Raw genomic sequence first — 24240 nt, 5'->3', positions numbered from 1 at the left:
TTAGTTCATATCAGCTCAGGTCCAATAAATTTAATTTTGAGTTTTAATAATATATCAGGACATAATTAAACATTAACTATTTGTTTTTCCATTGTTAGTTCAGGTTAACTAATGCAGTTAACCAATGTTGGAACCTTATTTTGTGTTTGTGTGTGTATGTGTGATTATATATACATATATACAGTACAGTCCAAAAGTTTGGAACCACTAAGATTTTTAATGTTTTTAAAAGAAGTTTCGTCTGCTCACCAAGGCTACATTTATTTAATTAAAAATACAGTAAAAAACTGTAATATTGTGAAATATTATTACAATTTAAAATAACTGTTTTCTATTTGAATATATTTGACAAAGTAATTTATTCCTGTGATGCAAAGCTGATGTTTCTTGAGCAGCAGATCAGCATATTAGAATGATTTCTGAAGGATCATGTGACACTGAAGACTGGAGTAATGATGCTGAAAATTCAGCTTTGATCACAGGAATAAATTACTTTGTCAAATATATTCAAATAGAAAACAGTTATTTTAAATTGTAATAATATTTCACAATATTACTGTTTTTACTGTATTTTTAATTAAATAAATGTAGCCTTGGTGAGCAGACGAAACTTCTTCTAAAAACATTAAAAATCTTAGTGGTTCCAAACTTTTGGACTGTACTGTGTGTATATATATATTAAGTAGATTAACAACAAAACAATAACAATCATCAGACGCCAGCTCAGATTTATTAAGGCTTTTCAGTTCTTTTGATGTATATAAAACATACAAATGTTGTCAGACAGCTCTGTTCTTCACTGTTAGCCAAAATGTGCCACAATGTTCTTGTTTTATTGAAATAATATACTATAATGGAGGCACGAACACACAGGCCTGAACACCAAACCACCTGACAGTGGCGTCTATGAATAAGAGATGAGTAACATTAATATCTTTCAGTATTACAGGGACTGGACCATAATCTGATTTTGCAGATCTATAGTTATTGTAATATGATGCATTAACTTAACAACAAGAACATTATATATATTGTATTGGTGAGCTCTGTCAGCGTTATTCATTTATTTATTATGACAGGAGAGCAGACAGATAAGCAGAAAACACTGAATCAGCATGTAGAGCTACATGAACTGCTGACCTATTTAATCTCCCAATGTTTAAAATCTGCCACGCAGGAATTAGAAACATTAGCATTGAAATGCAAAACATGAAAATTCCACTAAACTATAATAAAAGAGTCGGAATCTTCAGACCATGTGCAATAGAAGAGCTCGAAAGTTTTGGTTCACAATTAAAATTCACCAGCACACCTGCTAAAAAACAATAGCATGGCCGTTCCTTTTGTCACGGAGACTGGAATTATGACTAAAAATCACTACAACCTTCTTCACTCTCAGTCAGCTGAAGGTTAAGACAGTCTGCGGTCTGGTGCGGGCGAGCAGGGATTGGTTAGACGCGTCACTCTTGTTTGATGTCTCCTGTCAGTCGTCTCTTCACACGGGAGTACGGACTCAGTTCATCGTCCATGATAAAGTCATAAAGCACTTTCACCCATGACGTGTAACACGGAAGATCTTTGTAGTACTCGGCTGCGATCTTCTTCACCTGGAGGAAAGAACGAGACACGCCGTTCAAAGAACTGCTTTAGGGAGTTGCACTGGCTGCGGTTCACGATCATCTGTAGCTGATGTTCTGATGTGAAAGATTAACTGCATTCTTTACATGTCTTTCAGTGTGAGCTCACGTGGACAGACTAGTTAATCTTTCACATCAGACTAGACTAGTCCATTAGTCAGTAAAGCTGTTTGGCGATTCTTATCGCAACAATTACAGATAAGAATCATATAAATACCTCCACTGAGAGCAATCTCTAACAGAATCAAAAAAAGTCTCAAAAACAAACAAAACATCTCCTTGCTGTTTTTTTCCCCAACACATAATCATTACTTTTGCCATAAGTAAAGCTTATTTATATGTCAAGGCTCATTATTGTGGTTTAGTATTTCTCTGTAATGCAGAACAATGTTAGCAAAGTTACATGTAATATTCTTTCTCAACCCTGAAACTTTCTGATGCCCCCAGTATATATTTAAAGAGGTCCTATTATGCCTCTTTCACAAGATGCAAAATCCCCCACAGATCATTTATTATAGCTTGTCAAATTTGCCCCTATTTGGGTGTGAGCAAAAACACGCCGTTTTTGTGTGTGTCCCTTTAAATGCAAATGAGCTGCTGCTCCCGCCCCCTTTCCAGAAGAGGGCGGAGCTTTAACAGCTCAACAACAACAAAGCTGGAGAATCTCACGCAGCCAAAATGACGAAAGTGTTCAGCCTTACATTGTTCAAACCGGAGTCGACACTGATGGAGAGACTCAGGAAGAAGTTACAACTTTTAGACGTTTCTGAATGGTTAGTGGATAAATTGATGTAGTTGCTGTGGAGTTGATTCAACTCATCCACTAGCATGTGCCGTCATGTTCATCTTTTGTGTTGAATTGACCCTCGTTTGGCGTAAAATGACGGCATGTCAACAAAACTCTACTACAACAACTCTTCCTCTTCTCTAAAGCAGCCCAACATGGCCCCGCCCCCTTTGTTGTGTGTTCTCGGGGGCGGGGTTTATGTAAATTTTGGAAGAAGCTCGTTGTAGTTCCTACCAGCCTTTTGTTGTAGTCCTTAAACAGAGAATTCTTTAAAAGAAAATATTTCCCTTTGCATTGAACTTGGAGCGTCGTAACTTTGCAGATGTTGTTTATGATCAAACAGCAACATTACACACTACCTAAAGTTAAAAAAGTGAAATCATAATAATCCACGCCTTTAAGTAGGGTGAATTCAGGCTGACTGGGACACTTTTTTCCAATTAATTTCAATGGCAAAAAGTGTCCAAAAGTGTCCCAATCAACCTGAATTTACCCTAATTAAATTAATATCATAAAATGTACAGAGCCCCGTACATGACATGCAAGAAAAAAAATTAAATCGTGCACACGATTTACTATTTCGTTCCCTCAATTTATAAATCATGTGCATGGTTTATAAAACGAGGGAACGGATTAGTAAATCGTGCACTAGGGCTGTGCTCAGAATATCGATACAACGATACATCGTCATGAACTCCTGACGATGCGCGTATCGATACAGCAGCTGCCGTATCGAGTCTGTCTTGCTTTTAAATCTAGCCAATCACGTGATGTCAATTGACGCTAGCAAGCAATGCAAGCAGACATTCACGTTTCTGTGAGCTTTCATTCGTAAATAATCAGCCGTTTGTCGCGAATGTGAACAGGAAATGCGCTCTCGAACGGAGAAACACGCGATCTCCAAATCATCGATCAAAGCTTGCTAACGTTTTAGGACAGGTCGATGGTATATAAATCATGCCCGAACGTTAGCGTTTGTCAATCAAGCCAAACCGTCCATTTAGAAACCGAGAAATTTGGAGGCCGATCTCTCAGGTTGACGCGCGAGCTGGCTTGACTTAAGTTTTCGTGAGGATATAGTTTATGGATTGTTTTGATTTCGGTAATTACATCTAGAAAGGTAAAAGCAGTGATGACATATATAATAGAGATATCTGAAAGTGAAACGAAAGTGATATTGGCCTCGTCCAGTGGGGAGGACGCACGAGAGGAGACCTGCGCATTTCATTGGTATGTGTATACTGTAATACTGCATTTACAATGCTTATCAGTGGCGTGCACTTTGATCGTGAAAGTGAAAGTGCCCTTTGCAGTCACATCGCATCATCTTGTTAACATTAGTTAATGCACTGTAAACCAACATGAACAAACAATCAACAACTGTATTTTTTAATAACTAACATTAACAAAGATGAACTAATACAGTATGTATTGCTCATGGTTAGTTCATGTTAATACATTATCTGATGTTTAATAAATGAACCTTATTGTTGAGTGTGTATTGTAAACTCATGTAGCCCATATTTTGTAGACCACGTTAATAAAAAAAATGTTGTTCTAGAACATATTTTGAGTTGATATCCAAAAAAATCATTTTTACAGATGGAAAAAAACAGGCAGTATAGACATTATTATAATATTATAGCCGATATAATTAACCAACTTAGTTTTCTTACAGTCAACTTACTGTTGCAAGTGAAATTAGTCATTGAGTTTTGTTGATATGCTTCAGTGTCACTATAATTGTCAATTCAGTTACTGAGGGAGTGACTTTAAAAGCAAGCTTTTAAAAGAAGCTTTTTTGTGACAATTTTTTTATATTTAATTTAAATCATTGTTTTTTTTTAATGACAAAAACAAAATAGTTTTTCAGTTATCACGACTGTTATAACACTGGTTATTCAATAAACACATATTACTGTTACTAAACTCTGCTCAAAATAAATTTAAATTCTAAATTGAACCATATCGTGATACGTATCGTATCGTGGCTTTAGTATCGTGATGCGTATCGTATCGTGACATTGTTGGAGATACACAGCCCTATCGTGCACACGATTTAGCCAACTATTTTTTCCTCCATGTCATGTCCAGGGCTCAGTATAAAAGTGTGACTAGTCAACTAATGTCTTAAACCATGTGTGTCCAATCCTGCTCCTGGAGGGCCACTGTCCTGTAGAGTTTAGCTCCAACTTGCCTCAACCTGCCTGGAAGTCTCTAGTATCCTTAGTAAGATCTTAATTAGCTGGTTTAGGTGTTTAATTGGGGAGCTGAACTCTGCAGGACAGTGGCTCTTCAGGTGCAGGATTGGACACTCCTGGTTTAAATGAATGATTACTCATCGACTAGAAATATATTTGTTAAGGGCAGCCCTAGTAATATTCATAATAACAGGAATTAAATTCAAGGCAGCAGTCCAAAATCATACGGGCAAAAGTTCATTCCAACACACTTCCTGAGGACTTGCCCCAATAGTTGGCCACTAGTTGGAAAAACAGATCACTGGTTGAGTCAGAGCAGCGGTGTTGGGCCGGTCGGTTTGCTCGAACAAACAATGTTTTGATAGCGCCACAGTGTTACATTTTTCAGGGACATAAATCTGCACATGTCTAGTTTGCCTTTCTACATTAAGCTGGCAGAGAAGGAAGTATCCTACCATTCATTATTTCGTCTTAAGAATTGTTTTAGCCTGTTTTAACGTGGTTGAGGCAAGTCCTTTTTAAAGACAAGCCAGCAGGCCTTCAGTGCTTCTCCAACTTACTGAAGCACCAGTTTGACTTCAGATCCGCTACAGCTGGTCTATATTGACGTGTGCAGTGGCTGCTTTAGTTTGCTTTAGCTCCAGGCTGTTTGGCCATTTCCAAACTCAACTTTAAGTGTTTGCAAGAACAACAGCAAGTTTTCTATTCAATCTTCTTTAGGGCATTTTAAAAATGGTTAAATAATGATGGATTTTCACACTCAGGTGTCGATAAACTATTTATCATTTTATACAAATTATAGACCATTTAATTTTTGGATTGAATGTTGCTCATAGTATAAATGGATCTTCATAATTAATAAAACATATAGCTACCATTATATTTTAGGAAAAAAAGGCTCTCTCACAAGGGGACTGTCATATTTGGGGGTCATCAAAAAGTTTCAACAATTAATTATTTAACTAACTATTGAAATGGACTGATCTGGCTTTGCAAATACGAAGCGTAATAACTCGTCTTACCATCGGCAGTCGGCGTCCTGGAATGCTAGGGAAGTCATGGTGTTCATTGTGGTACCCGACGTTGAAAGTCAGCAGGTTGAGGGATCCATAGTAAGAGTAGGTCTCATGGCCTTTAAGGAACATGTAATGCTCAGCAATGAAGTGTCCTGAGATGGGATGGAGACCCATTCCTAACAATGAGCCCATCAGCATATAGACCAAGGGCTTGGCACCCCAGAACCAATAGAGGAGAGCGTTGAACGCGAGCTGTACGGCCGTGTTAATGATCTCTAGTTGACTGATGGGTTTGGGGTTGATGTAGAGAGGACGGACGGCGTAGAACAGCGGCTGGAACATTATCCAGATGAGCTTGCGCAAACGGGTGCAAAAGAACCAGCCCTCGAAGTCAGTGGGGATGTCAACGTCCACGCCATCTCCACCCAAGTAGCGATGGTGGTCCAGGTGGTAGCGTTTAAACGATGCCGAGTAAGGCAACCCAATGGGCAGATTGGCAAAAATGGCAAACCAGCGGTTCCATTTGGCGCGGGTGTTGCCGAAAGCGGTGTTGTGAGAGATCTCGTGAATTGCTAGTGTCATTGAATGGTTTATGCAACTCCCAAATGCATATGTCCAGAACAAGACCCATTTCCAGGGCAAGTCCTTCACCAAAAAGAAGGCCAAAAACTGAACGGCAACCATCGTACAGACTATCCATTTCAGTCTGGGGTCAGGTCCCATCAGAGACTTGATCTCTGGGTATTTAGCTGCCAAAAAAAAAAAAAGACAACAAATTGTTAAACTGAAACAGACTGATGTGGAAGATAAGTTCATTCAAATTATGTCTATATCCATAACAATGCAACTCGACACCAACAGGAACTGGAACAGTGGCTCGTGTGTCTCTGGTCTCTGACGTCGGCCCTTCTCTTTAGTATGCTTTATATGGTAAAACCTGAAGCCTATGTCATTTGCCTAAAGCTCCCAAGAAAACACAATGCAAAACACACATTAGAATTTAAATGTGTGCAATTTTCATCCAATGCATTTGATAATGCAAGCCATGACGGCTCTGAGGCGAGAGCACTACTTTAGAGGATATTCCATATTATATGCCATCAAGTAGTATGGCAGAAGTACCGACATGTCTGGATCAAGCATGCTGCACTGTTAGCAATACATGTCAGCACAAGTATGCACACTGAAAGGAACATCCCCAACGCAGACAAACATGAACTCGCATGAAGAGCCAATCTCACAGTGAGGATGACGTGTTGTTTGAACAGTACTTTGTGTTGTGTGCAGATCTCCATTAGCATCAAGACACCAATGAGAATGAGCAGGAGAAATAATCACACTGAATATTTAGCCAAGTGGGTTTCACTTAAAATTATAGTAATACGTTAAGTTTTATTATGCAGCTTTGTTCTTCAGTCATAACTGGTGTCTGCATCATGTGCCAGAATCTATAAGCGTTTTTTCACCGTGCGGTACGACTCGGCTTGGCGCGACTTGGCTCGGTTTCCACTTCAGTTTAGTACCACTTCAAAGTCATTAAAAAACAGTTGTGCCAACAAATGCGGTGGCTGTTGCTGACTATTTAAATCTAGCGGGTTTCGCGTCACAAATCTAATGATGCTGGAAGTGACGATTCTCTCTGACCAATCAGTGGTCTGCAGTGTTTACACGTCACATTTTAGTATCGGTACGGCTCGCTTGGAACCTCAACCGAGGAGGTACTAAAAAGTACTGTTCACAGTGGAAAACCCCCCCAAAAGTGAGCTGTACCGAGCCGAACCATGCAGTGGAAAAGAGCTGTGTGTGAACTAAAAGCATGAATAGGGTACAACGGAGCTAAAGGCGCACCGGGATAAAAGTCGAGTTTGATTTTATTCTCTTTCAAACCACTAGATCAGGGTTTCCGTTGTCCGGAAATTACCGGACATTGGCCGGGAAAAAAATAAATGTCCGACAAAATTAAATCTCTCCGGTCAAATTGTCAGATTAAAACTGCCTAATAATTCCGGCCCCGCCCCCCTAACACAATCTGAATCGACCGTTTGAAAGTTTTTAAACAACATCGCATGTTGCATTTCAAATAAAGCGCACGCCTAACGGCTATAATATACACCTAAACCACGAACTATAGAGTGCCCCAGGGATGACGCGTTTTTGTAGGCAAAACCCGGAAGCGAGTTAGCATTTTAGGACTTCCGGTTCCAACGCCATAAAGTCTATGGGTTTTTTGAATGGGTTTTTGCTAAATCGCCTGAAATAAGGTCTGTGGTAAACAAAGCCTCTAAATACTTTCACGTTTTGATCTATGACATAAAACACACCAGTTATAACCCACTTGTGATTTTTTTAACTTTTACTGCGTCTTCAAATCGGCGGTTGCTAACAAATTGCTAAAAGGGACTAACTTCCTTTGGCGGGGACTATAGACCTCATCATTAAAAACGGGACATTTGGACAGCATTTCTCATGAAAAAGTGGATAAGTATTCATACACAGCGCAGATCATAATCAGTGAGCATGTTTTTAAATAGAGTTGTTTTCTAAATAAAGTTTGAGGACGCTTGGTGGTGACGACATTGATCCGCGACCATGGTGTGCTGTAGTCCGTTTATAGCCTACTGTTAGCCTTTTATATCTGACGACTTTATTTAGGCTTCAAAATCTATAAATGTTGTGTTAACTTGTAAAGATTATCTTGATAGACAAAACGTGTAAGTGTCATAACCCTTTGTTAAACACAGAGCTTATTTTCTGCGATTTTCCAAAAGTCTATGGGAAAAATGAATAGGCTTTCAGTCGAGGGAACCCGCGCGCCGCTAACTTCCGGGTTGGCCTACAAAAACGCGTCATCCCTGGGGCACTCTATAGAGAGACGTTTCAAATATGGCCAGGCCCAGGCAGACTAGCCTTAAAAGTTTTTTTCAGAGGCCAGACGCGAAGGAGGATACTGAATCAGGAACGCCTGAAGCCTCAGATGTCCAGAGCCAGACAGCTCTGCCACCACCGGAGAAAAAGCCGAAGTGTAGGGCGTATCGGTCGGAATGGAGTGACAAGTTCCCATGGCTAAGATGTGAGGTAGTTGATGGTAACGAAAAAATGTTCTGTTCGCGCTGCGAAAAGGCAGGACGACGGTGTCATTTCACACGGTGGCCAATTTAAATGTTACCAGCTAAATGAGACATACTGAGTTTATAATTAAGTTTGCTTGAGTAAAAACAATGCTATATTCGGATATTTTATGTGGGGAAGGGGGGTTGGTTTGTTAAACTATGAAATGTGAAACCATAGTAAAAAACAATTGGTTGATTGACGCCAATCGGACGTTCATGTTTTTTTTTTCTGTCTATTTGAAAGTTAGGCTAATAAACATGTTGCATATACGGCCTGATTATGCCATTTTTTAAGTTACATAAACTGCTTTCAGTTTTCCTCAACTTGACTAATTAAGAGGCGATATTTGACCGGCATATCATCAAAATGTCCGGAAAACGAAACCTCTGCCGGTCACTTTGACCGGCACCATTTTTTTCTAGCGGAAACTCTGCACTAGATGGTGCAAAAACATCCACGTTTCACTTTGCATGAGGAAATTGGCCTGATTATGTGCCCCTTATTTACGGGGCGGTCACACTGCACTTTTCGTTCCACTGACTTCCATTCAAACACATGTGAACTAGGGGTGTAACGATACGCTCAGCTCAGCTCGATACGGAGTTCACGATACGATACGTATCACGATATTTTGAACAAAATGAAACTGAAATTCAAACAAGATTTATTAAAAAAACATGAACAAATTTCAATAATTTTCCTTGTTGTACATACAAGATCACATTTCAATAAAATAAATAAATGTAAAATTTTAATAAAAACCTTCTGTATTCAAATTAACAGTTGAATAGGGCTGTCTGTCACTGAAAAAAAATGTTAAATTTAACATGAACTTAGAATTATGAATAGGGGCCGTTCACATATCGCGTCTAAAAACGCGTGGAAGGCGCGGCCGCACCGCTTCTCCTTCTTTCCAAAGCGCTTGCGCTCCCGTGGCGTCGGTCGTTGCTATGCAACCATGAACTGAGCTCTCCAAGAGGATCAGGATGTTTCTGCAAAGGATAAATGATTTCTAGCCCTTGCATTAGTTTTACTACGAGATATATTGATGGAGATAAGATATAAAAACCACCATGTACAGCTATGATCAGCTATGATCAGCTGTTCGGCTGAGCTTTTGATGTTTTGTTACGGAAAGGCCATAGCTGATCGGTTGATTCTTGTCACACGACCTGCGGTGCGCTTGCGGCATTCTGAGAAGTTGAGAATTGCATGCGCGTCGCGACCGCGTTGATCCCATTATGAGCGCACCTGCCGCCCGGCTACATTTGAAAATAATAACTGACTTGCACGCGGAAAAGACGCAATATGTGAACGGCCCCTAACTTGAAGCAAAGCATCGCAAGCGTCTTTTGCTTTTCTGTGAGCACAGCTGTTGCTGTGCACTGCGGTGAAAGAAAGCCACGACTTTACTCACGCGACCATGCAAGAGACTGACATGAGAAACGTTTAAACCTGCTCGCAAGATTCAATGTGTGCCCGAAACACTTACTGAACTAGAGAGCTGATTGAGACACACCATTGACGATAAATCGTTACACCCCTAATACTTATAGTAGTTTAAAAATGTGGTAGCATTGGATCTGGACAGGAAGGATAACTCTGGGAGTTGGAAGGGGTGTGTCGCGATTCTGCTTTCTCACATCGCGATACAGGTTCGTGGACCTGCGTATCGCGATTTCGGTTTCATAACGCATATCGTTACAGCCCTAATGTGAACGTGTCAGACCGGAAACGCAAGCTTGTGCAAAAAATTTTCCGCATTTCGCTGTGTTCCAAAGTTAAATTTTGGTGAACTCTGACCTGCGAATTCGCATCACGTGAAGACGTTTTTTTACATTTTGAATGTATTGCTTTATGTTATATGTTGAAGACGCTGTAGACCGTGACGTTATATCACGATTGTTACAGAATCTGAAGAAATTTCGCACATTCAAAGTCTAGTGTGACCGCGGCTTTAAGCCTCATTTACACTGCACGTGTCTGCGGCACGTTACGGCTCCGACAAGGTTTTGTTCCGTCCTCCGCGCGACGTCAACTCACACCAGAAGCATCTCAGAAGCGAAGCGGCTGGATACGCGAGACCACAAGATTTGCCTATTTGACATTTTGTTCCTTGATTTTTTTTGTGTTTTTAATGGCTAAATGGTTATATTTTGTCTGGTTTAAATGTGTTTATTGCTATGCCATATACTTTATTTCGCTGTATTTTGTAGTTGAGGTGCGCGTCATGGACGTAGCGTCCGTCGAACATAGGCTAGGCGCCGTAATGCAGTGTAAACAAGGGGTGACTCAATTCTGGGCAGTTTTTTTTCAAATATTATATTTTTTACTATATTTATGCAGCAAATCAGAATCAAAAAAATTACTGAATATAATATAATTGAGTGTTAATGATTTTCGGTTTTGTTCAAAGTAATTAAATGAACAGTTTTTCAATAATGGAAGAATATGTAAAAGTATGATAGTTGGGGCTAAAGGCACAATAATTGACATGATAATAAATAGCTGGATGACTTTTCCATTTATTGACATAAGATAAGATTCAGAAGGTTAAGATAATTCATTAAGTTGGGTGTCCAACTAAGAGATAATGACCATAATTGTAATGAAACCATCATATTACAAAATATTATATTAATCATATTGCGTATTAATAATTGGTAAAGCTATATTAAATGATTATGGGATCATTTGTATTTATACAGGATTGGTAGGCATCACCTCGTATAGTTATTGGATTTATACCACTTTTATGCTTTAATTTTCTACAAAATGTGTTGATCTATCAGGGTTGAATAAACACACATTGTTCTGCAGTGGGAGTAGCGAACAGCACATTTTCCTTTAGGTGTGCCTTAAGGCCCCGTTGTACCCTATAATTAAAAAGCTACAGAATCATTTACCAGATCAGTGTGTGTGTGTGTGTGTGTCAGTGAGTGCATGATGAATAAATCATGAATTGGCAACAGAGCTGTTTTGTATTAAAGGGATAGTTCACCCAAAAATGAAAATTATCCCATGATTTACTCTCCCTCAAGCCATCCTAGGTGTATATGACTGTCTTCTACCTTCAGTTTATCATGTTAGCTTACGTTCAGAACTAGGTAAAAGTTTATCTTGACAAGAGAAAGTCTGAATTAGTTTTAACAGCGAGAGGTTTGATTGACAGACAGAGACATGATCTAAAGCCAACATAATGAATGGAGTCAGAAACAGCATTAGCTAACTTTTCTCATGTGACCATCAGCTGCTCGCTTCAGCAACAAACTCACAGTTTAACCATTTAATAAAACATCATTAATGACTGAACAAGCAAACAGAAGCAGGATTAAATCTTTAAAACAGAATCGCGCGATAGCGTTAACCTACATTCACACAGTTATGAAACCGGTTAGCGGCTAATAATTTTCAAAAACAGGACACGGTTTAACTAGTTAGCCGTCACAGCTTCATGTGTAATAAGATTATTCTACAAACATCACACAATGTTATAAATAAATTCATTATTTATCAATTAATGTGTTATTATAGAGGCCAAGCGAATATTTCATGTAGTGGAGCATGTTGGGAGCGGCCCTCACATAACGGTCGAGCTCTTATTTCATCTCCACACACGATAATAAATGAGTTATAGAGAGCAAACACTTCAAACAGACGATTCTTTAATTACAAACACAACTTTCACATCAACTACAGCACGGAAAATAAGACAAATAACCGTTTGAGCTTTCTCAGGAGATCATTTTACATCACTAAACAATCGAGTTGCTGCTAAAACAGCGCGTCAATCAGAAAACCCGATCAAAACCACGCTAATGTGTAGAAGAAGCGATATATAGTTTATTTTTTACTAGTCAGTGATCGTGTCGGAGAAAATGGGACTCACCCAGAATCTCTTTCCTCCGGTCCGCGTGAGGCTGATCTGAATAAACCCACTCGAAATCCTCACGAGCTACGCGATTCCCCATGTTTACGCTGGTTCGGTTGTTTCGGTGTTTCTGCACTGGAGGTGAATGTCGGAGCAGCGGTTATTTCTTACGGGTCTAACAGCAGCGACTGTCCCACATCCTTCCCTTTCTCACTCAGCACTCCTTCTTGCCGAACGAAGAAGATCTTTCGATTTCTAAGCGCTGACGCGGAGGGCGGAGTCTCCCGAGGGCGTCACTCTCTCTCTTCCCGTAAGAGAACGCCAGCTCTGGCTACGTCAACTTTAACAAAACCGTTATGGTGCCGTTTTCTGAGGCATTTTCAGCAGTATCCTGTTTTCCCCAGAGACTATATGGAAGGCCATGTGTGCCACAAAAGAAAAAAAAAAAAAAAAAAAAAAAAACATGCTTCGGTAAAAAGTCATGATTGTGACATAAAAAGTCATAGTGTCGACTTTTTGTCATAATTATTACTTTTAAAGTCATAATTTCATACTTTTCATCTCATAATTCTGACTTTCATCTTAATAATATGACTTAGTATGTCGTAACTTTTTTGTGTGTGAATTATTTTTATTAAATAATCAGCTAAATACAAAAAAGATACAACATACAATTTAATATACAACCCCACACCACATAACTTAGACTTTTTATGTAATTCTGACAATAAAAAGTCGAAAATTAGAAAAAAATTGAGATTATGACACGTCACACATCGACATTTGACATACTATTGTCACAATTTTCACGTTTTTGTCATAATTACTTTTAAGTCATAATTTGATACTTTTCATCTCATAATTCTGATTTAGTATGTCAATTTCAACGTTTCATCTTATAAATTTGACTTAGTATGTCATAAATTTTTGGTGTGTGAATTCTTTTTATTAAATAATCAGCTAAATACAAAAAAGGATACAACATACAATTTAATATACAACCCCCCACCACATAACTTAGACTTTTTATGTAATTTTCACAATAAAAAGTTGAAAATGAGAAAAATTTGTCATACATCGACATTCCACATACTATTGTGACAATTTCCATTTATTTCATAATTTATAATTATGATTTTTAAGTCATAATGTTGACTTTTTGTCATAAATATTACTTTTAAAGTCATAATTTGATACTTTTCATCTCATAAATCTGACTTATGTCATTTCGACGTTTCATCTTATAAACATGACTTAGTATGTCATAACTTTTTTTGTGTGTGAATTATTTTTATTAAATAATCAGCTAAATACAAAAAAGGATACAACATACAATTTAATATACAACCCCCCACCACATAACTTAGACTTTTTATGTAATTTTCACAATAAAAAGTTGAAAATGAGAAAAATTTGTCATACATCGACATTCGACATACTATTGTGACAATTTCCACTTATTTCATAATTTATAATTATGATTTTTAAGTCATAATGTTGACTTTTTGTCATAAATATTACTTTTAAAGTCATAATTTGATACTTTTCATCTCATAAATCTGACTTATGTCATTTCGACGTTTCATCTTATAAACATGACTTAGTATGTCATAACTTTTTTTGTGTGTGAATTATTTTTATTAAATAATCAGCTAAATACAAAAAAGGATACAACATACAATTTAATATACAACCCCCCACCACATAACTTAGACTTTTTATGTAATTTTCACAATAAAAAGTTGAAAATGAGAAAAATTTGTCATACATCGACATTCCACATACTATTGTGACAATTTCCATTTATTTCATAATTTATAATTATGATTTTTAAGTCATAATGTTGACTTTTTGTCATAAATATTACTTTTAAAGTCATAATTTGATACTTTTCATCTCATAAATCTGACTTATGTCATTTCGACGTTTCATCTTATAAACATGACTTAGTATGTCATAACCTTTTTTGTGTGTGAATTATTTTTATTAAATAATCAGCTAAATACAAAAAAAGGATACAACATACAATTTAATATACAATCACCCACCACATAACTTAGACTTTTTATGTAATTTCGACAATAAAAAGTTGAAAATGAGAAAAATTTGAGATTATGACACGTCATACATCGACATTCGACATACTATTGTCACAATTTCCACTTATTTCATAATTTATAATTATGACTTTTAAGTCATAATGTTGACTTTTTGTCATAATTATTACTTTTAAGTTATAATTTGATTCTTTTCATCTCATAATTCTGACTTAGTATGTCATAACGTCAACTTTTTTATTCTTTTTCTATTGAATAATCAGTTCAATACAAAAAGGATACAACATACAAAATTTAATATACAACACCACATAACTTGATTTACAAAAGCATGATTTTTTTCTTGTGTGGTGGAAATTATTTTCTATAGATTTCAACAGAATTTATTTTCTTTCAAAGACTTTTATCCACAGTAAATAGTTGACAAATCCAGTTGCACTGATGTATGTGTTCACAAATTGATTTTACTATCTTGTTATTTGACTATGTACAATTTTATTATCTATAGAGCTAAACTCACTTCCAATAATTTGTCTCTCTGTCTCTCTCCGGTGTAGCCACAATTGATGAAAACAGGTAATATATTTTATATTAAAATAGCTCCAGAACTACTTTGGACTTTTGTGTTGTTACTTATTGAGAAACTATTATTGAGAAATGTTGTAAAATGATTAGGATAAGACTGCATAATATTTGACGACAAAGATTAAATCTATAAAATAACCAGAGAATCGCACAATAACATACTGTAGTCGAATAGTTATGAAACTAGTTGGCTTCTATTAATCATTAAAAAGGGAACGCAGTGTAACTTGTTTTCTGGCATGGCTTCATGTGTCATGAGATTAAATTCTATAGTACAAAAATTATATAATAAAATTCAGCAAGTGACTGAGGTCATGTGAAGTATTTTTACACAATAAAATGAAAACAAATTATGCAATAATGTGCTGATTAAAAACCACACAGGCTGCAAAATATAATCAATGCAAAAGCTTCATAAAATCAACTGAGAAGACATAAGTGAGTGTAAGTGAACAAAACTCTTCCTGATGTTTCTACAGTGCTTACAGTGCTCTTTGTTGAAGTTAGTTTAAAAATACAACTTTGCATTTTAGCTCAGGTCCATTAAATAATAGTTACATCTTTTGATTCTAATAAAGTGTTATTAAATGTTAAAATTAAAATTAATAAATGCTTTAGAAGTATTTTTCATTGTCAGATTATGTTAACTAATGAATTAACTAATGTTAAATAATGGAGCTTTACTGTAAAGTGTGACTGAACAATAAAGAAACAGAACATATTAAAACAACATCGAGGGCATGTTGCAGTCCAAATTAAAATATAAAAATGTTTAAGTTTGAAAATAAATAGCCTTACGTCTTTAAGAATTTGGTGCTGAGACGAACACAATAGCGAACACAAGCTGTTTATAACATTTATACTGTAGTAGCTGTAGCGCAGTTGCTTTGTTTACAGGAGTTACCGGGGTAACCACTGTATTTCTGCTGTTCCATCAGCGCCATCTGCTGTCAGAGTGTGAAAGTGCATTTTCATTCAGCGCATCTCCTTCACTAGTTCCGCCATGCGCTGCTCATGCACGTTGGGCTTGAATACATCAGCACACCGCCTCTTTAATGAAGCATACAGCTGTGTTGTGCACAGTATTCTTAAAATGCATTCTAAAAATCAGAAGAATTCGTAATAAATTATTATTCACGGTATTTTGAAGTGCCCACGATAACAATATCACACATATTCATTATCGTGATATATTGTATTACAGTATACCGGCACGTCTAATCAGAATCGATCCATAAATTGAGATGCATCGATTTATTGTCCCAGCCCTACTGACTTGTCAGTGTCGGTGTGCACCATATCCATTTAAAATGTGCTCCCTGCAGGAAAATCCTTGTGCCTTCTTTAAGAAGTTGGTGGAGCAAAATTATGACATCAGGAACGGGAACTTTTGGCCATTGAGCAGGCACTAGAGGAGTGAGGTTCCCGCCATCCTTTTCAAGTAGTGACTGATTATCAGAATCTTGAGTATCTCAGGAAGGCATGGCGGTTGAACCCTTCACTAGGCCGGTGGGTATTCTACCTTATCATCCTGGGTTAAAGAACATCAAAGCTGATGTGCTCACCAGGCTCTTATCCCTAAAATCATTCTTCCACCTTTCATCATTACCAGTCCCATCCAATGGACCTTCATTTTAAAACGGAACTCAGTAAGATTTGCGAAGCTCCCCCTACAGGTTCCTTCAGTGAATCACACTGTTGTAAATACTCCAAGCGCAGCTCGGGACTACAACGACTACAACGCTCACCAGCGCAATAGTTTTCCAAATACAGTGCAAGAAATCTCGATGGAGGTGGGTAATTTTCGAAATTGTCTTATAAAGTCATAATATATACATTGTTTTTGAATTACCGTAAAGCATTTTGTCTCGCTTGAACGTGAACATGAGGCGAGATTGTGTCGGGTCAGTGCAGCTCAACTTGCAAGTGCTGTTTTCTGGCGTAGACGTGCCAGAGTGCTCGCCTCAAACACACCACTACAAGTCAATTAACCATCGTAAGGACTTGGAAAACTATTTATGAAGGTAAAAAAAGTTACTTAGTTCTGCTTTAAAAAATGCTGTTTCAAACCATGTTTGGGTCAAATATGGACAAACCCAACCTTTGGTTATATTTTTTTAAACCCAATGGTTGGGTTTGTCCATATTTGACCCAAACATGGTTTGAAACAGCCCCAGCATTTTTTAGTGTTGGACGATGAAATCGCAAAAGCAAACAAAGCCGACCCTGTTCTGCCAGAATGCACCTATGTTGCAGCAAAACTTCATCATACCCTCCTTGATCCTCTTCATTCCTCTCTGGGATCAGGGTACCCTGGCATCACTCACACCCTCTCACACTTCTTCGACCACTACTGGCCCTATATGTCCCAGGACATCCATTGCTTTGTTCAAGCATGCCCCAACTCTGCCATGCCCAAATCCTCTTGATATCTTTATGACAGAAACTCCTGCCTCTGTCCGTTCCTTGTCGCCCCTGGTCACACCTACCTACGATTGGATTTTGTGTTATGCCAAAGTACACAGTGTATGATTTTGGTCTGTCCCAGATGAAAGTTGACCAATCATGTGGATTTCTGTAGTCGTGGCTCCTAAAAGGTGGTCCTACATCGTACAATGAAAGAGGTTCAAAGACGGTCATGCAATTGACTAGCCCAGGGGTAGGCAAGTTCGGTCCTAGAGAGCTGCTGTCCTGCAGAGTTTAGCTCCAACCTTAATCAAACACACCTGAACAAGCTAATCAAGCTCTTCAGGATTACTAAGGCTATAGACAGGTGCATTTTTTTTTCAGGGTTGGAGCTAAACTCTGCAGGACAGCGGCTCTCTAGGACCGAACTTGCCTACCCCTGGACTAGCCAATAAAAATTCAACATAAAATGGCGTATTGATCAATGCGACATGATGTTTTAAAACTTAAAACTACTGCCCTCCAGCTCCATTGCAAAACTGGCATGCCAAGTTGGCCTCCTTTCCCTAGCCATGACCACATCCATATTCTCCTCTTTCACTTCCTCCTATTTTTTTCATCGTAATATTATATATTACATAAAGACCACATTTTCTCAAGTGCGACCAATTTTCTCAATCTCAAGTGCGATTCATCTTGCTCTATTTGTTTAACACTAGCGCATACTGATGACGTTTTATTCTTCTATACTTGCATCGTATCCTACAATTCAATAGGTGTCATCATCGTACACTTTACATATATGTCGTACCAAAGTTTATTAGATCCATGTCGTACAGATTTGTAATGATCTTATAGGATTGCCAAAATTGTACAGTCTGTAGCAGGCATTAGTGGCAGTCAACAGGTTTTCCAAGGCATGTCATCTGATACCATTTAAAGGCCTACCCACTGCTCTAGAGATCATGGAGGCACTGTTCCAATATGCTGTCTGGGACTTTAAAGACATGATGGAACAGACAATACTGTGGTCCACAGTTTGTTTCAAGGTTTTTCCTAGGTATGTCAATCAGCCTCTTTTCAGGATACTATCATAAAATGAATGTGCAGATGGAACACAAGTTCCAGGAGATCAGGACATTCCTGCAGACATGCTGCCATCACCAGCAAAATAGTTGGATCCGCTTCCTTCCATGGGCAGAATATGCACAGAATTCCCTATGCCAAACCACCACAGGCTTAACATCATTCTGCTTCCAGCCTTTGCTGTTTCCCTCGTCAGGAGAATCATCTGAGCCACTGGTTCCAAGAGAGAGACAGGGTTTGGGAACCTAAACACATTCAATGTACCAGCCCATGTAGAAGATCTGGCTCTCCACTTGGGATATCAGGCTTTGGCTGCCCTGCAAGAAGCTAAGTCCTCATTTGATTGGTCCATTCATCATAAGAGAACAAGTTAGCCATAATACTTACCGGCTACAGTTACATCCCCAATACAGAATCAATCCAACCTTCCATGTTTCAATTCTAAATCCTCACCACTCTTCTCCTCCATCCGCAGAGTCTGTTAAGGCTGATGTTCCTCCTCCACTGTTGCTCCTGGAGGACAGTCCAGTCTAGACTGTTCAGGAATTCCTAGAATCGCAGAGTCAGAGGGGTCATCTTTAGTACCTCGTAGACTGAATATGAATTGTCTTTAAGCTTCCATTAAGTAAGCCAAAGACAACAATGTTCTTCGAGCTGTCTCTGGTTGCTTTCTAAGAATAATGTGTATTTATTATGGACATGGTTAACATAGGACCTAACATTGAATACAGTGTTGCAAGTCTGCGGTTTTCCAGCGGAATTGGGCTACTTTAACACTGTTGCCGCGGGATGTTTTTCATGTCCACTGGTTGAAGTGACCCCAAATAACATGTAAAATAACATTTTACCAGGGGAGCTCTGCCAAAAATGCAGATTTTACACCCTGGAACACGATTTTTACTAGGGGATCCCCCCTGAAATGCGTTTGGGTTTAGTTTTGAGTAGTAATTGGGCAGGTTTTGTTGCGAAAACCTAGCAACCCTGATTGCATATAAAATTATATACAGTATTTCTGCCTCATACTGTGATCAGAATCCACATCGGATCAATGTTATTTCAAACACTTGCTGGTTTTGGTTGCTTGAGTTTTGAAATGATGTTAGCTATGAATTGAGCATTGTTGCTTACCCTCTTCTAACTCATATAAACTCATTTGACCATGACCGCACCTCAAGAACTCTTTGAACCAAGGTAATCGGAGCGCCACAAATTCTTGGCTTTCAGCCCAGAGGAAGCGCAATCAAGCATGCACTAGCATGCTCACTTTTGTCCGACAATGGAAACAACTGATAGCAAGTTGTCCGAACCCTGAGGCTACAAAGCATTATACAGATGGCATGAAGTTTTGCTTTTGGTGTGCTGTGCCTTTTTCACACATATCTGTAATACTCGTAATACCTTAAGGTTGATGTTCAGCACTATTATTTTGTGGTGTGCAGGGTGTGTGCACGTTTGGATTGTGTGGTGTATTGAGATTTGAACTGACTAGACCGGTTGACTAGACTTGTTAAAAAGATTTGCCTGTAATCAAGAGTTGCACTTGTGAATCAGCATAGAGCAGCGTAAGAACCAACCGAAGGCTGTAACTGCTGAACATCAGGCGCTTCCGCTGCTCTATGCTGATTCACAAATGCAACTCTTGATTAGGGGCAAATCTCTGTCAGTTTGTCAGTCAGGAAGCCCATCTCTTGAGTGCCTTTTGACTGAAGATATTATTGGAGTGAGACTCTGCATTGAGAACTATTTGAGACTGACTTTTGTACCCTTTTTTGTTGATTTACACTCTTAGAGAATTTTCAGCCCTGTTTATTGTGTAGTGACACCAAATTATGCATTGAGTTTAAAGCTCAAGGTATACTTTGATTTTTATGTGTATGCTAGGGTATCTTTAGTGTGTAATGCTGCTGTTTGAGCATGAAAAAGGTTTCCAAAGTTCCTCCAGCAGGAGTTCTTCTCTATATCAGTGTCAGTGTTTCTGAACTCCTGAAATGCCTCCATTGTAGTCTTGAGTTTTCTTCACAATATTCCTCATTTAAATAATTAATACGCAGAATAAAGGGGCGGGGCCTGGTTGAGTTAGTTAGTAGTGTGTTGAAACTGGCGGTTATGGTAAGGGGCGGGACATTTCCCCTGACTAATCACAACACATTGCTCCAGCCGACCAATCAGAGCACATTGTGCTTTTCAGAAGGAGGGGCTTCATAGAGACAGGAACTAAACAGGGGTGCGTTTCCCAAAGCGAACTATGGTCGCAAGTTCCGTCGTTACCAATAGAGTTCAATGGGACTTACGTAGTTGGCTAACGATGCTTTCGGGAAACGCACCCCAGAGTGTTACTGACAGACTGGGAAGAGAGGAGGAGAATATGAGGAAAATAATGAACATTTAAGCTATTCTAGTAGAGCCCAAAATAAAAACATCAAGACTGTGTAAAAGGGCAAAAATATTGCTGATTTAAACTCCTCAGAGCTTTAAACTCTGTAGCTGAATTTGATTGTGGAAGACTTGAGCTTTACCGTAAGTAGACTGACATGTGCTAGCAAGTGCTGTTAATGATAATCAGATTGCATTAAGGATTTAGGTAACTGGTAACTGATTAATGAAAACTGTCTTGTTTGCTCACTCTCATGTCATTCCAATACTCACGTCTTATTTTCTTCTGTGGAAACACAAGAGGAGATGTTAGGAAGAATGTTAGCCTCACTCATCAATCAGTTTCATTGTATGGGCAAAATTGACATTAAAAATGATTGGTGACCGAGGCTACCATTCTGCCTAACATCTCTCGTAAAGAAAAGAAGTCATAAGTATTGGAATAATGAACTTAAGTCCACAGGGGCAATGGCAACTATATACTTCAGAGTATTGCTTTATATAACTCCACTCTGGAGTCAAGATTGTGAGTGTTTTGCAGGGTTTTCTCAGAGCATTGGTGTTCGGGAAGCTTTCTTTGAAGCACTGAGCCATTGTGCTACAGATTCCCATAGACTCTCATGTGTTCCTCCATTGTGTCAATACAGTAAGGTAGAATTTGGCTTGTCGCACCCTGGGACTCATCAAAGCATTCAGCAAAATCCCCCTGAAGTATATTCAGCTTCAGCTTCACGATGGTCATTGTTATCTGATCCATTTTGTGTATCTTAAAATGGGCTGTGTTGAGCTGCTGCAGATTCTTGACAAGTGATGGTCGATTCTTGAACGAATTGTTCTTTTAAGCGGGAAACCAGTCAAACCGGTTTAAAGAACTGAACTGAATCAAACTTTTCAAATTAACGAAGAATAAAGAAAAGCTATGCCTGTAGGTTTGATTAATAGATTTCAACCTGGTTCTTTGGTTCACTAAGGCCCGGTTTCACAGACAAGGCTTGGATTAGGCCTTATGTGTACTAGTTAAACTAGGACATTTAAGTAGCTTTCATGAATGTGGCTTAAATTTGGCTTAGTTAGTCCTGGAGTTGAGTACGTCTAATTGAGAATGCATGGGTAAAGCCTGATTAGGTTAACGCTGTTGGTCTGACGGTGCTCATAAAAACCTGCTATGGAATAGAAAACATCATTACTGGTGTGCATTTTGAGGCAAAACAATGGCGGAAGCAAAAATAATCAGTTCAAAAAACACTACTAAAACAAACCACCCATCCACAGTACAAATCTTTGTTCTTCTTTCATTTTAAGGAGCATCTGAGTTTATTTGTGTGCCGCTTCTTTAAATAAACAAAAAACATTGGTTTACAATTCTTTGTCACAGATCGATGTGAAAACATTTTTTTCTCTCTTCGAGTTATTCTCCAGCCTTCAGTGTCAGAAAGGGAAGTAGTTTCCATTTCAGGGGCGGCACAGAAGACAATGTGGGCTTCTTCTGCCCACTTAAAGGGTTAGTTCACCCAAAAATGAAAATAATGTCATTAATTACTCTCCCTCATGTCGTTCCACACCCGTAAGACCTTCATTCATCTTCAGAACACAAATTAAGATATTTTAGTTGAAATCCGATGGCTCAGTGAGGCCTGCATAGCCAGCAATGACATTTGCTCTCTCAAGATCCATTAATGTACTAAAAAAATATTTAAATCAGTTCATGTGAATACAGTGGTTCAATATTAATATTATAAAGCGACGAGAATATTTTTGTGTGCCAAAAAAACAAAATAAGGACTTTTCAACAATACAGTGATGGGCCGATTTCAAATCACTACTTACTTAATCAAAAATATCTTAATTTGTGTTCTGAAGATGAATGAAGGTCTTACGGGTGTGGAACGGCATGAGGGTGAGTAATTAATGACATTATTTTCATTTTTGGGTGAACTAACCCTTTAATGCTTCAGTGAAGCCAAAGACTTCTCTAACAGTCTCTAGTGTTGTCATGTCAAAGTCTTTGGGCATCATATGCCACTTTTTCAGCCAAACGTCTCAGATTGCCCACCATCTAAAAGGAGAAGTTGTGATCATTTAATATTATTTAAATATAATTTATCCAAATTGACTTACAAATAAAGAACATCCCAAGCAATTTTTATAAGAACAAACAATATTCATAACACACGTCAAGTTTAAAGGTAGGTTTGTAACTAATCTGCATAAAGCCAGCCTATGGTTTTCATTGGCTGAACAGCGTCTCTTTGCTCCGCCCTCAATCACTGTAGTTGTGTCTGAGACTGGAAGAGTTTGGTTCGTGTTGTTCGTGTCGAGAAGACGCTGTTTTCTGCTGCCAAAGCAAATCCACTTTGATGAGATTGATCAACGCCATCGTTACTGTTCGTATCAAGAGCTGAGATTCAGATATGATAATGAGCATTTGGTTTCTGATCAATCACAATGGACTGGGCCATCTGACCAATCAGAGCAGAGCAGCTCTCAGAAAGGCGGAGTTTAGAGAGACTGAATCCTTGATCAAACCGAGAGAAAAGAGCTGATGCTGCAGTGGATATTATGATGAAATTAAAGTGTTTTTCACCTTGTGAGCATTTAAACCTGTTGTAGGAGACTCCAAAACATTAGGAACCTTTAGAAGAGCATACGAGTGGCACTTTAAAACAAGCTACATTCGTACACGAGGAGGGGAAATGCGGATAAGAGGAAGACAAGATTTTAAGAAAAGTGCTTTTTTTTTTATGGTTCTAGATTAGTCAAGTGTTTCTGAAGCTGTGAGGATGAAGGCCGACCGTCAGCTTGGTGAGTCTCAGCTTTAAGAATCTCATGTGGAAATCACAAAAAAACTGTTCATATCACAGATGATCAGACTTCATTCATGTTGGCTTTCTGGGATGTGAGGAGATGCAGGGAGGGAAGAACATCATAGGAAAAACATTACCTGCAAAAACAATCATTTTTAATAAACAGACACAGTCCTGAAAAATACTTCAGTGAACATGCGGTAAGTGGAGACTGCTTTGGGTTACACTTTATTTCAATGATCCACTTTAGACGTTCTACTCACGATATGCTTCACAAACCCAAACCCAAACCTAACCGTCTACTAA

At 38.4% G+C, this 24240-nt stretch overlaps 1 protein-coding gene across 1 annotated transcript; it reads right to left on the bottom strand.

Moving 5' to 3' along the window:
* Positions 1-711: 711 nt before the first annotated feature.
* degs1 (delta(4)-desaturase, sphingolipid 1) lies at positions 712-12909 on the bottom strand. The gene is made up of 3 exons (XM_048205983.1): positions 12642-12909; positions 5648-6390; positions 712-1607 (listed from the first exon to the last, which is right to left on the bottom strand). The coding sequence occupies exons 1-3, from the start codon at positions 12721-12723 to the stop codon at positions 1461-1463; spliced, it is 972 nt and encodes a 323-aa protein (XP_048061940.1). The 5' UTR covers positions 12724-12909; the 3' UTR covers positions 712-1460.
* Between the last annotated feature and the right edge of the window lie 11331 nt (positions 12910-24240).

This window comes from Megalobrama amblycephala, linkage group LG10, assembly GCF_018812025.1.
Source record: "Megalobrama amblycephala isolate DHTTF-2021 linkage group LG10, ASM1881202v1, whole genome shotgun sequence".
In the NCBI taxonomy this organism is placed as follows: domain Eukaryota; kingdom Metazoa; phylum Chordata; class Actinopteri; order Cypriniformes; family Xenocyprididae; genus Megalobrama; species Megalobrama amblycephala.
This window is presented reverse-complemented; position numbering and strand designations above follow the sequence as displayed.

Bases quoted from the DNA above. Each gene is read 5' to 3' on its own strand.
- degs1 (XM_048205983.1), bottom strand. From the start codon at position 12,723: ATGGGGAATCGCGTAGCTCGTGAGGATTTCGAGTGGGTTTATTCAGAT. The intron at 6,391-12,641 runs GTGAGTCCCATT...TTTTTTTGGCAG, and splicing joins CCGGAGGAAAGAGATTCTGG to CTAAATACCCAGAGATCAAG. The intron at 1,608-5,647 runs GTAAGACGAGTT...TCTTTCCTCCAG, and splicing joins CAGGACGCCGACTGCCGATG to GTGAAGAAGATCGCAGCCGA.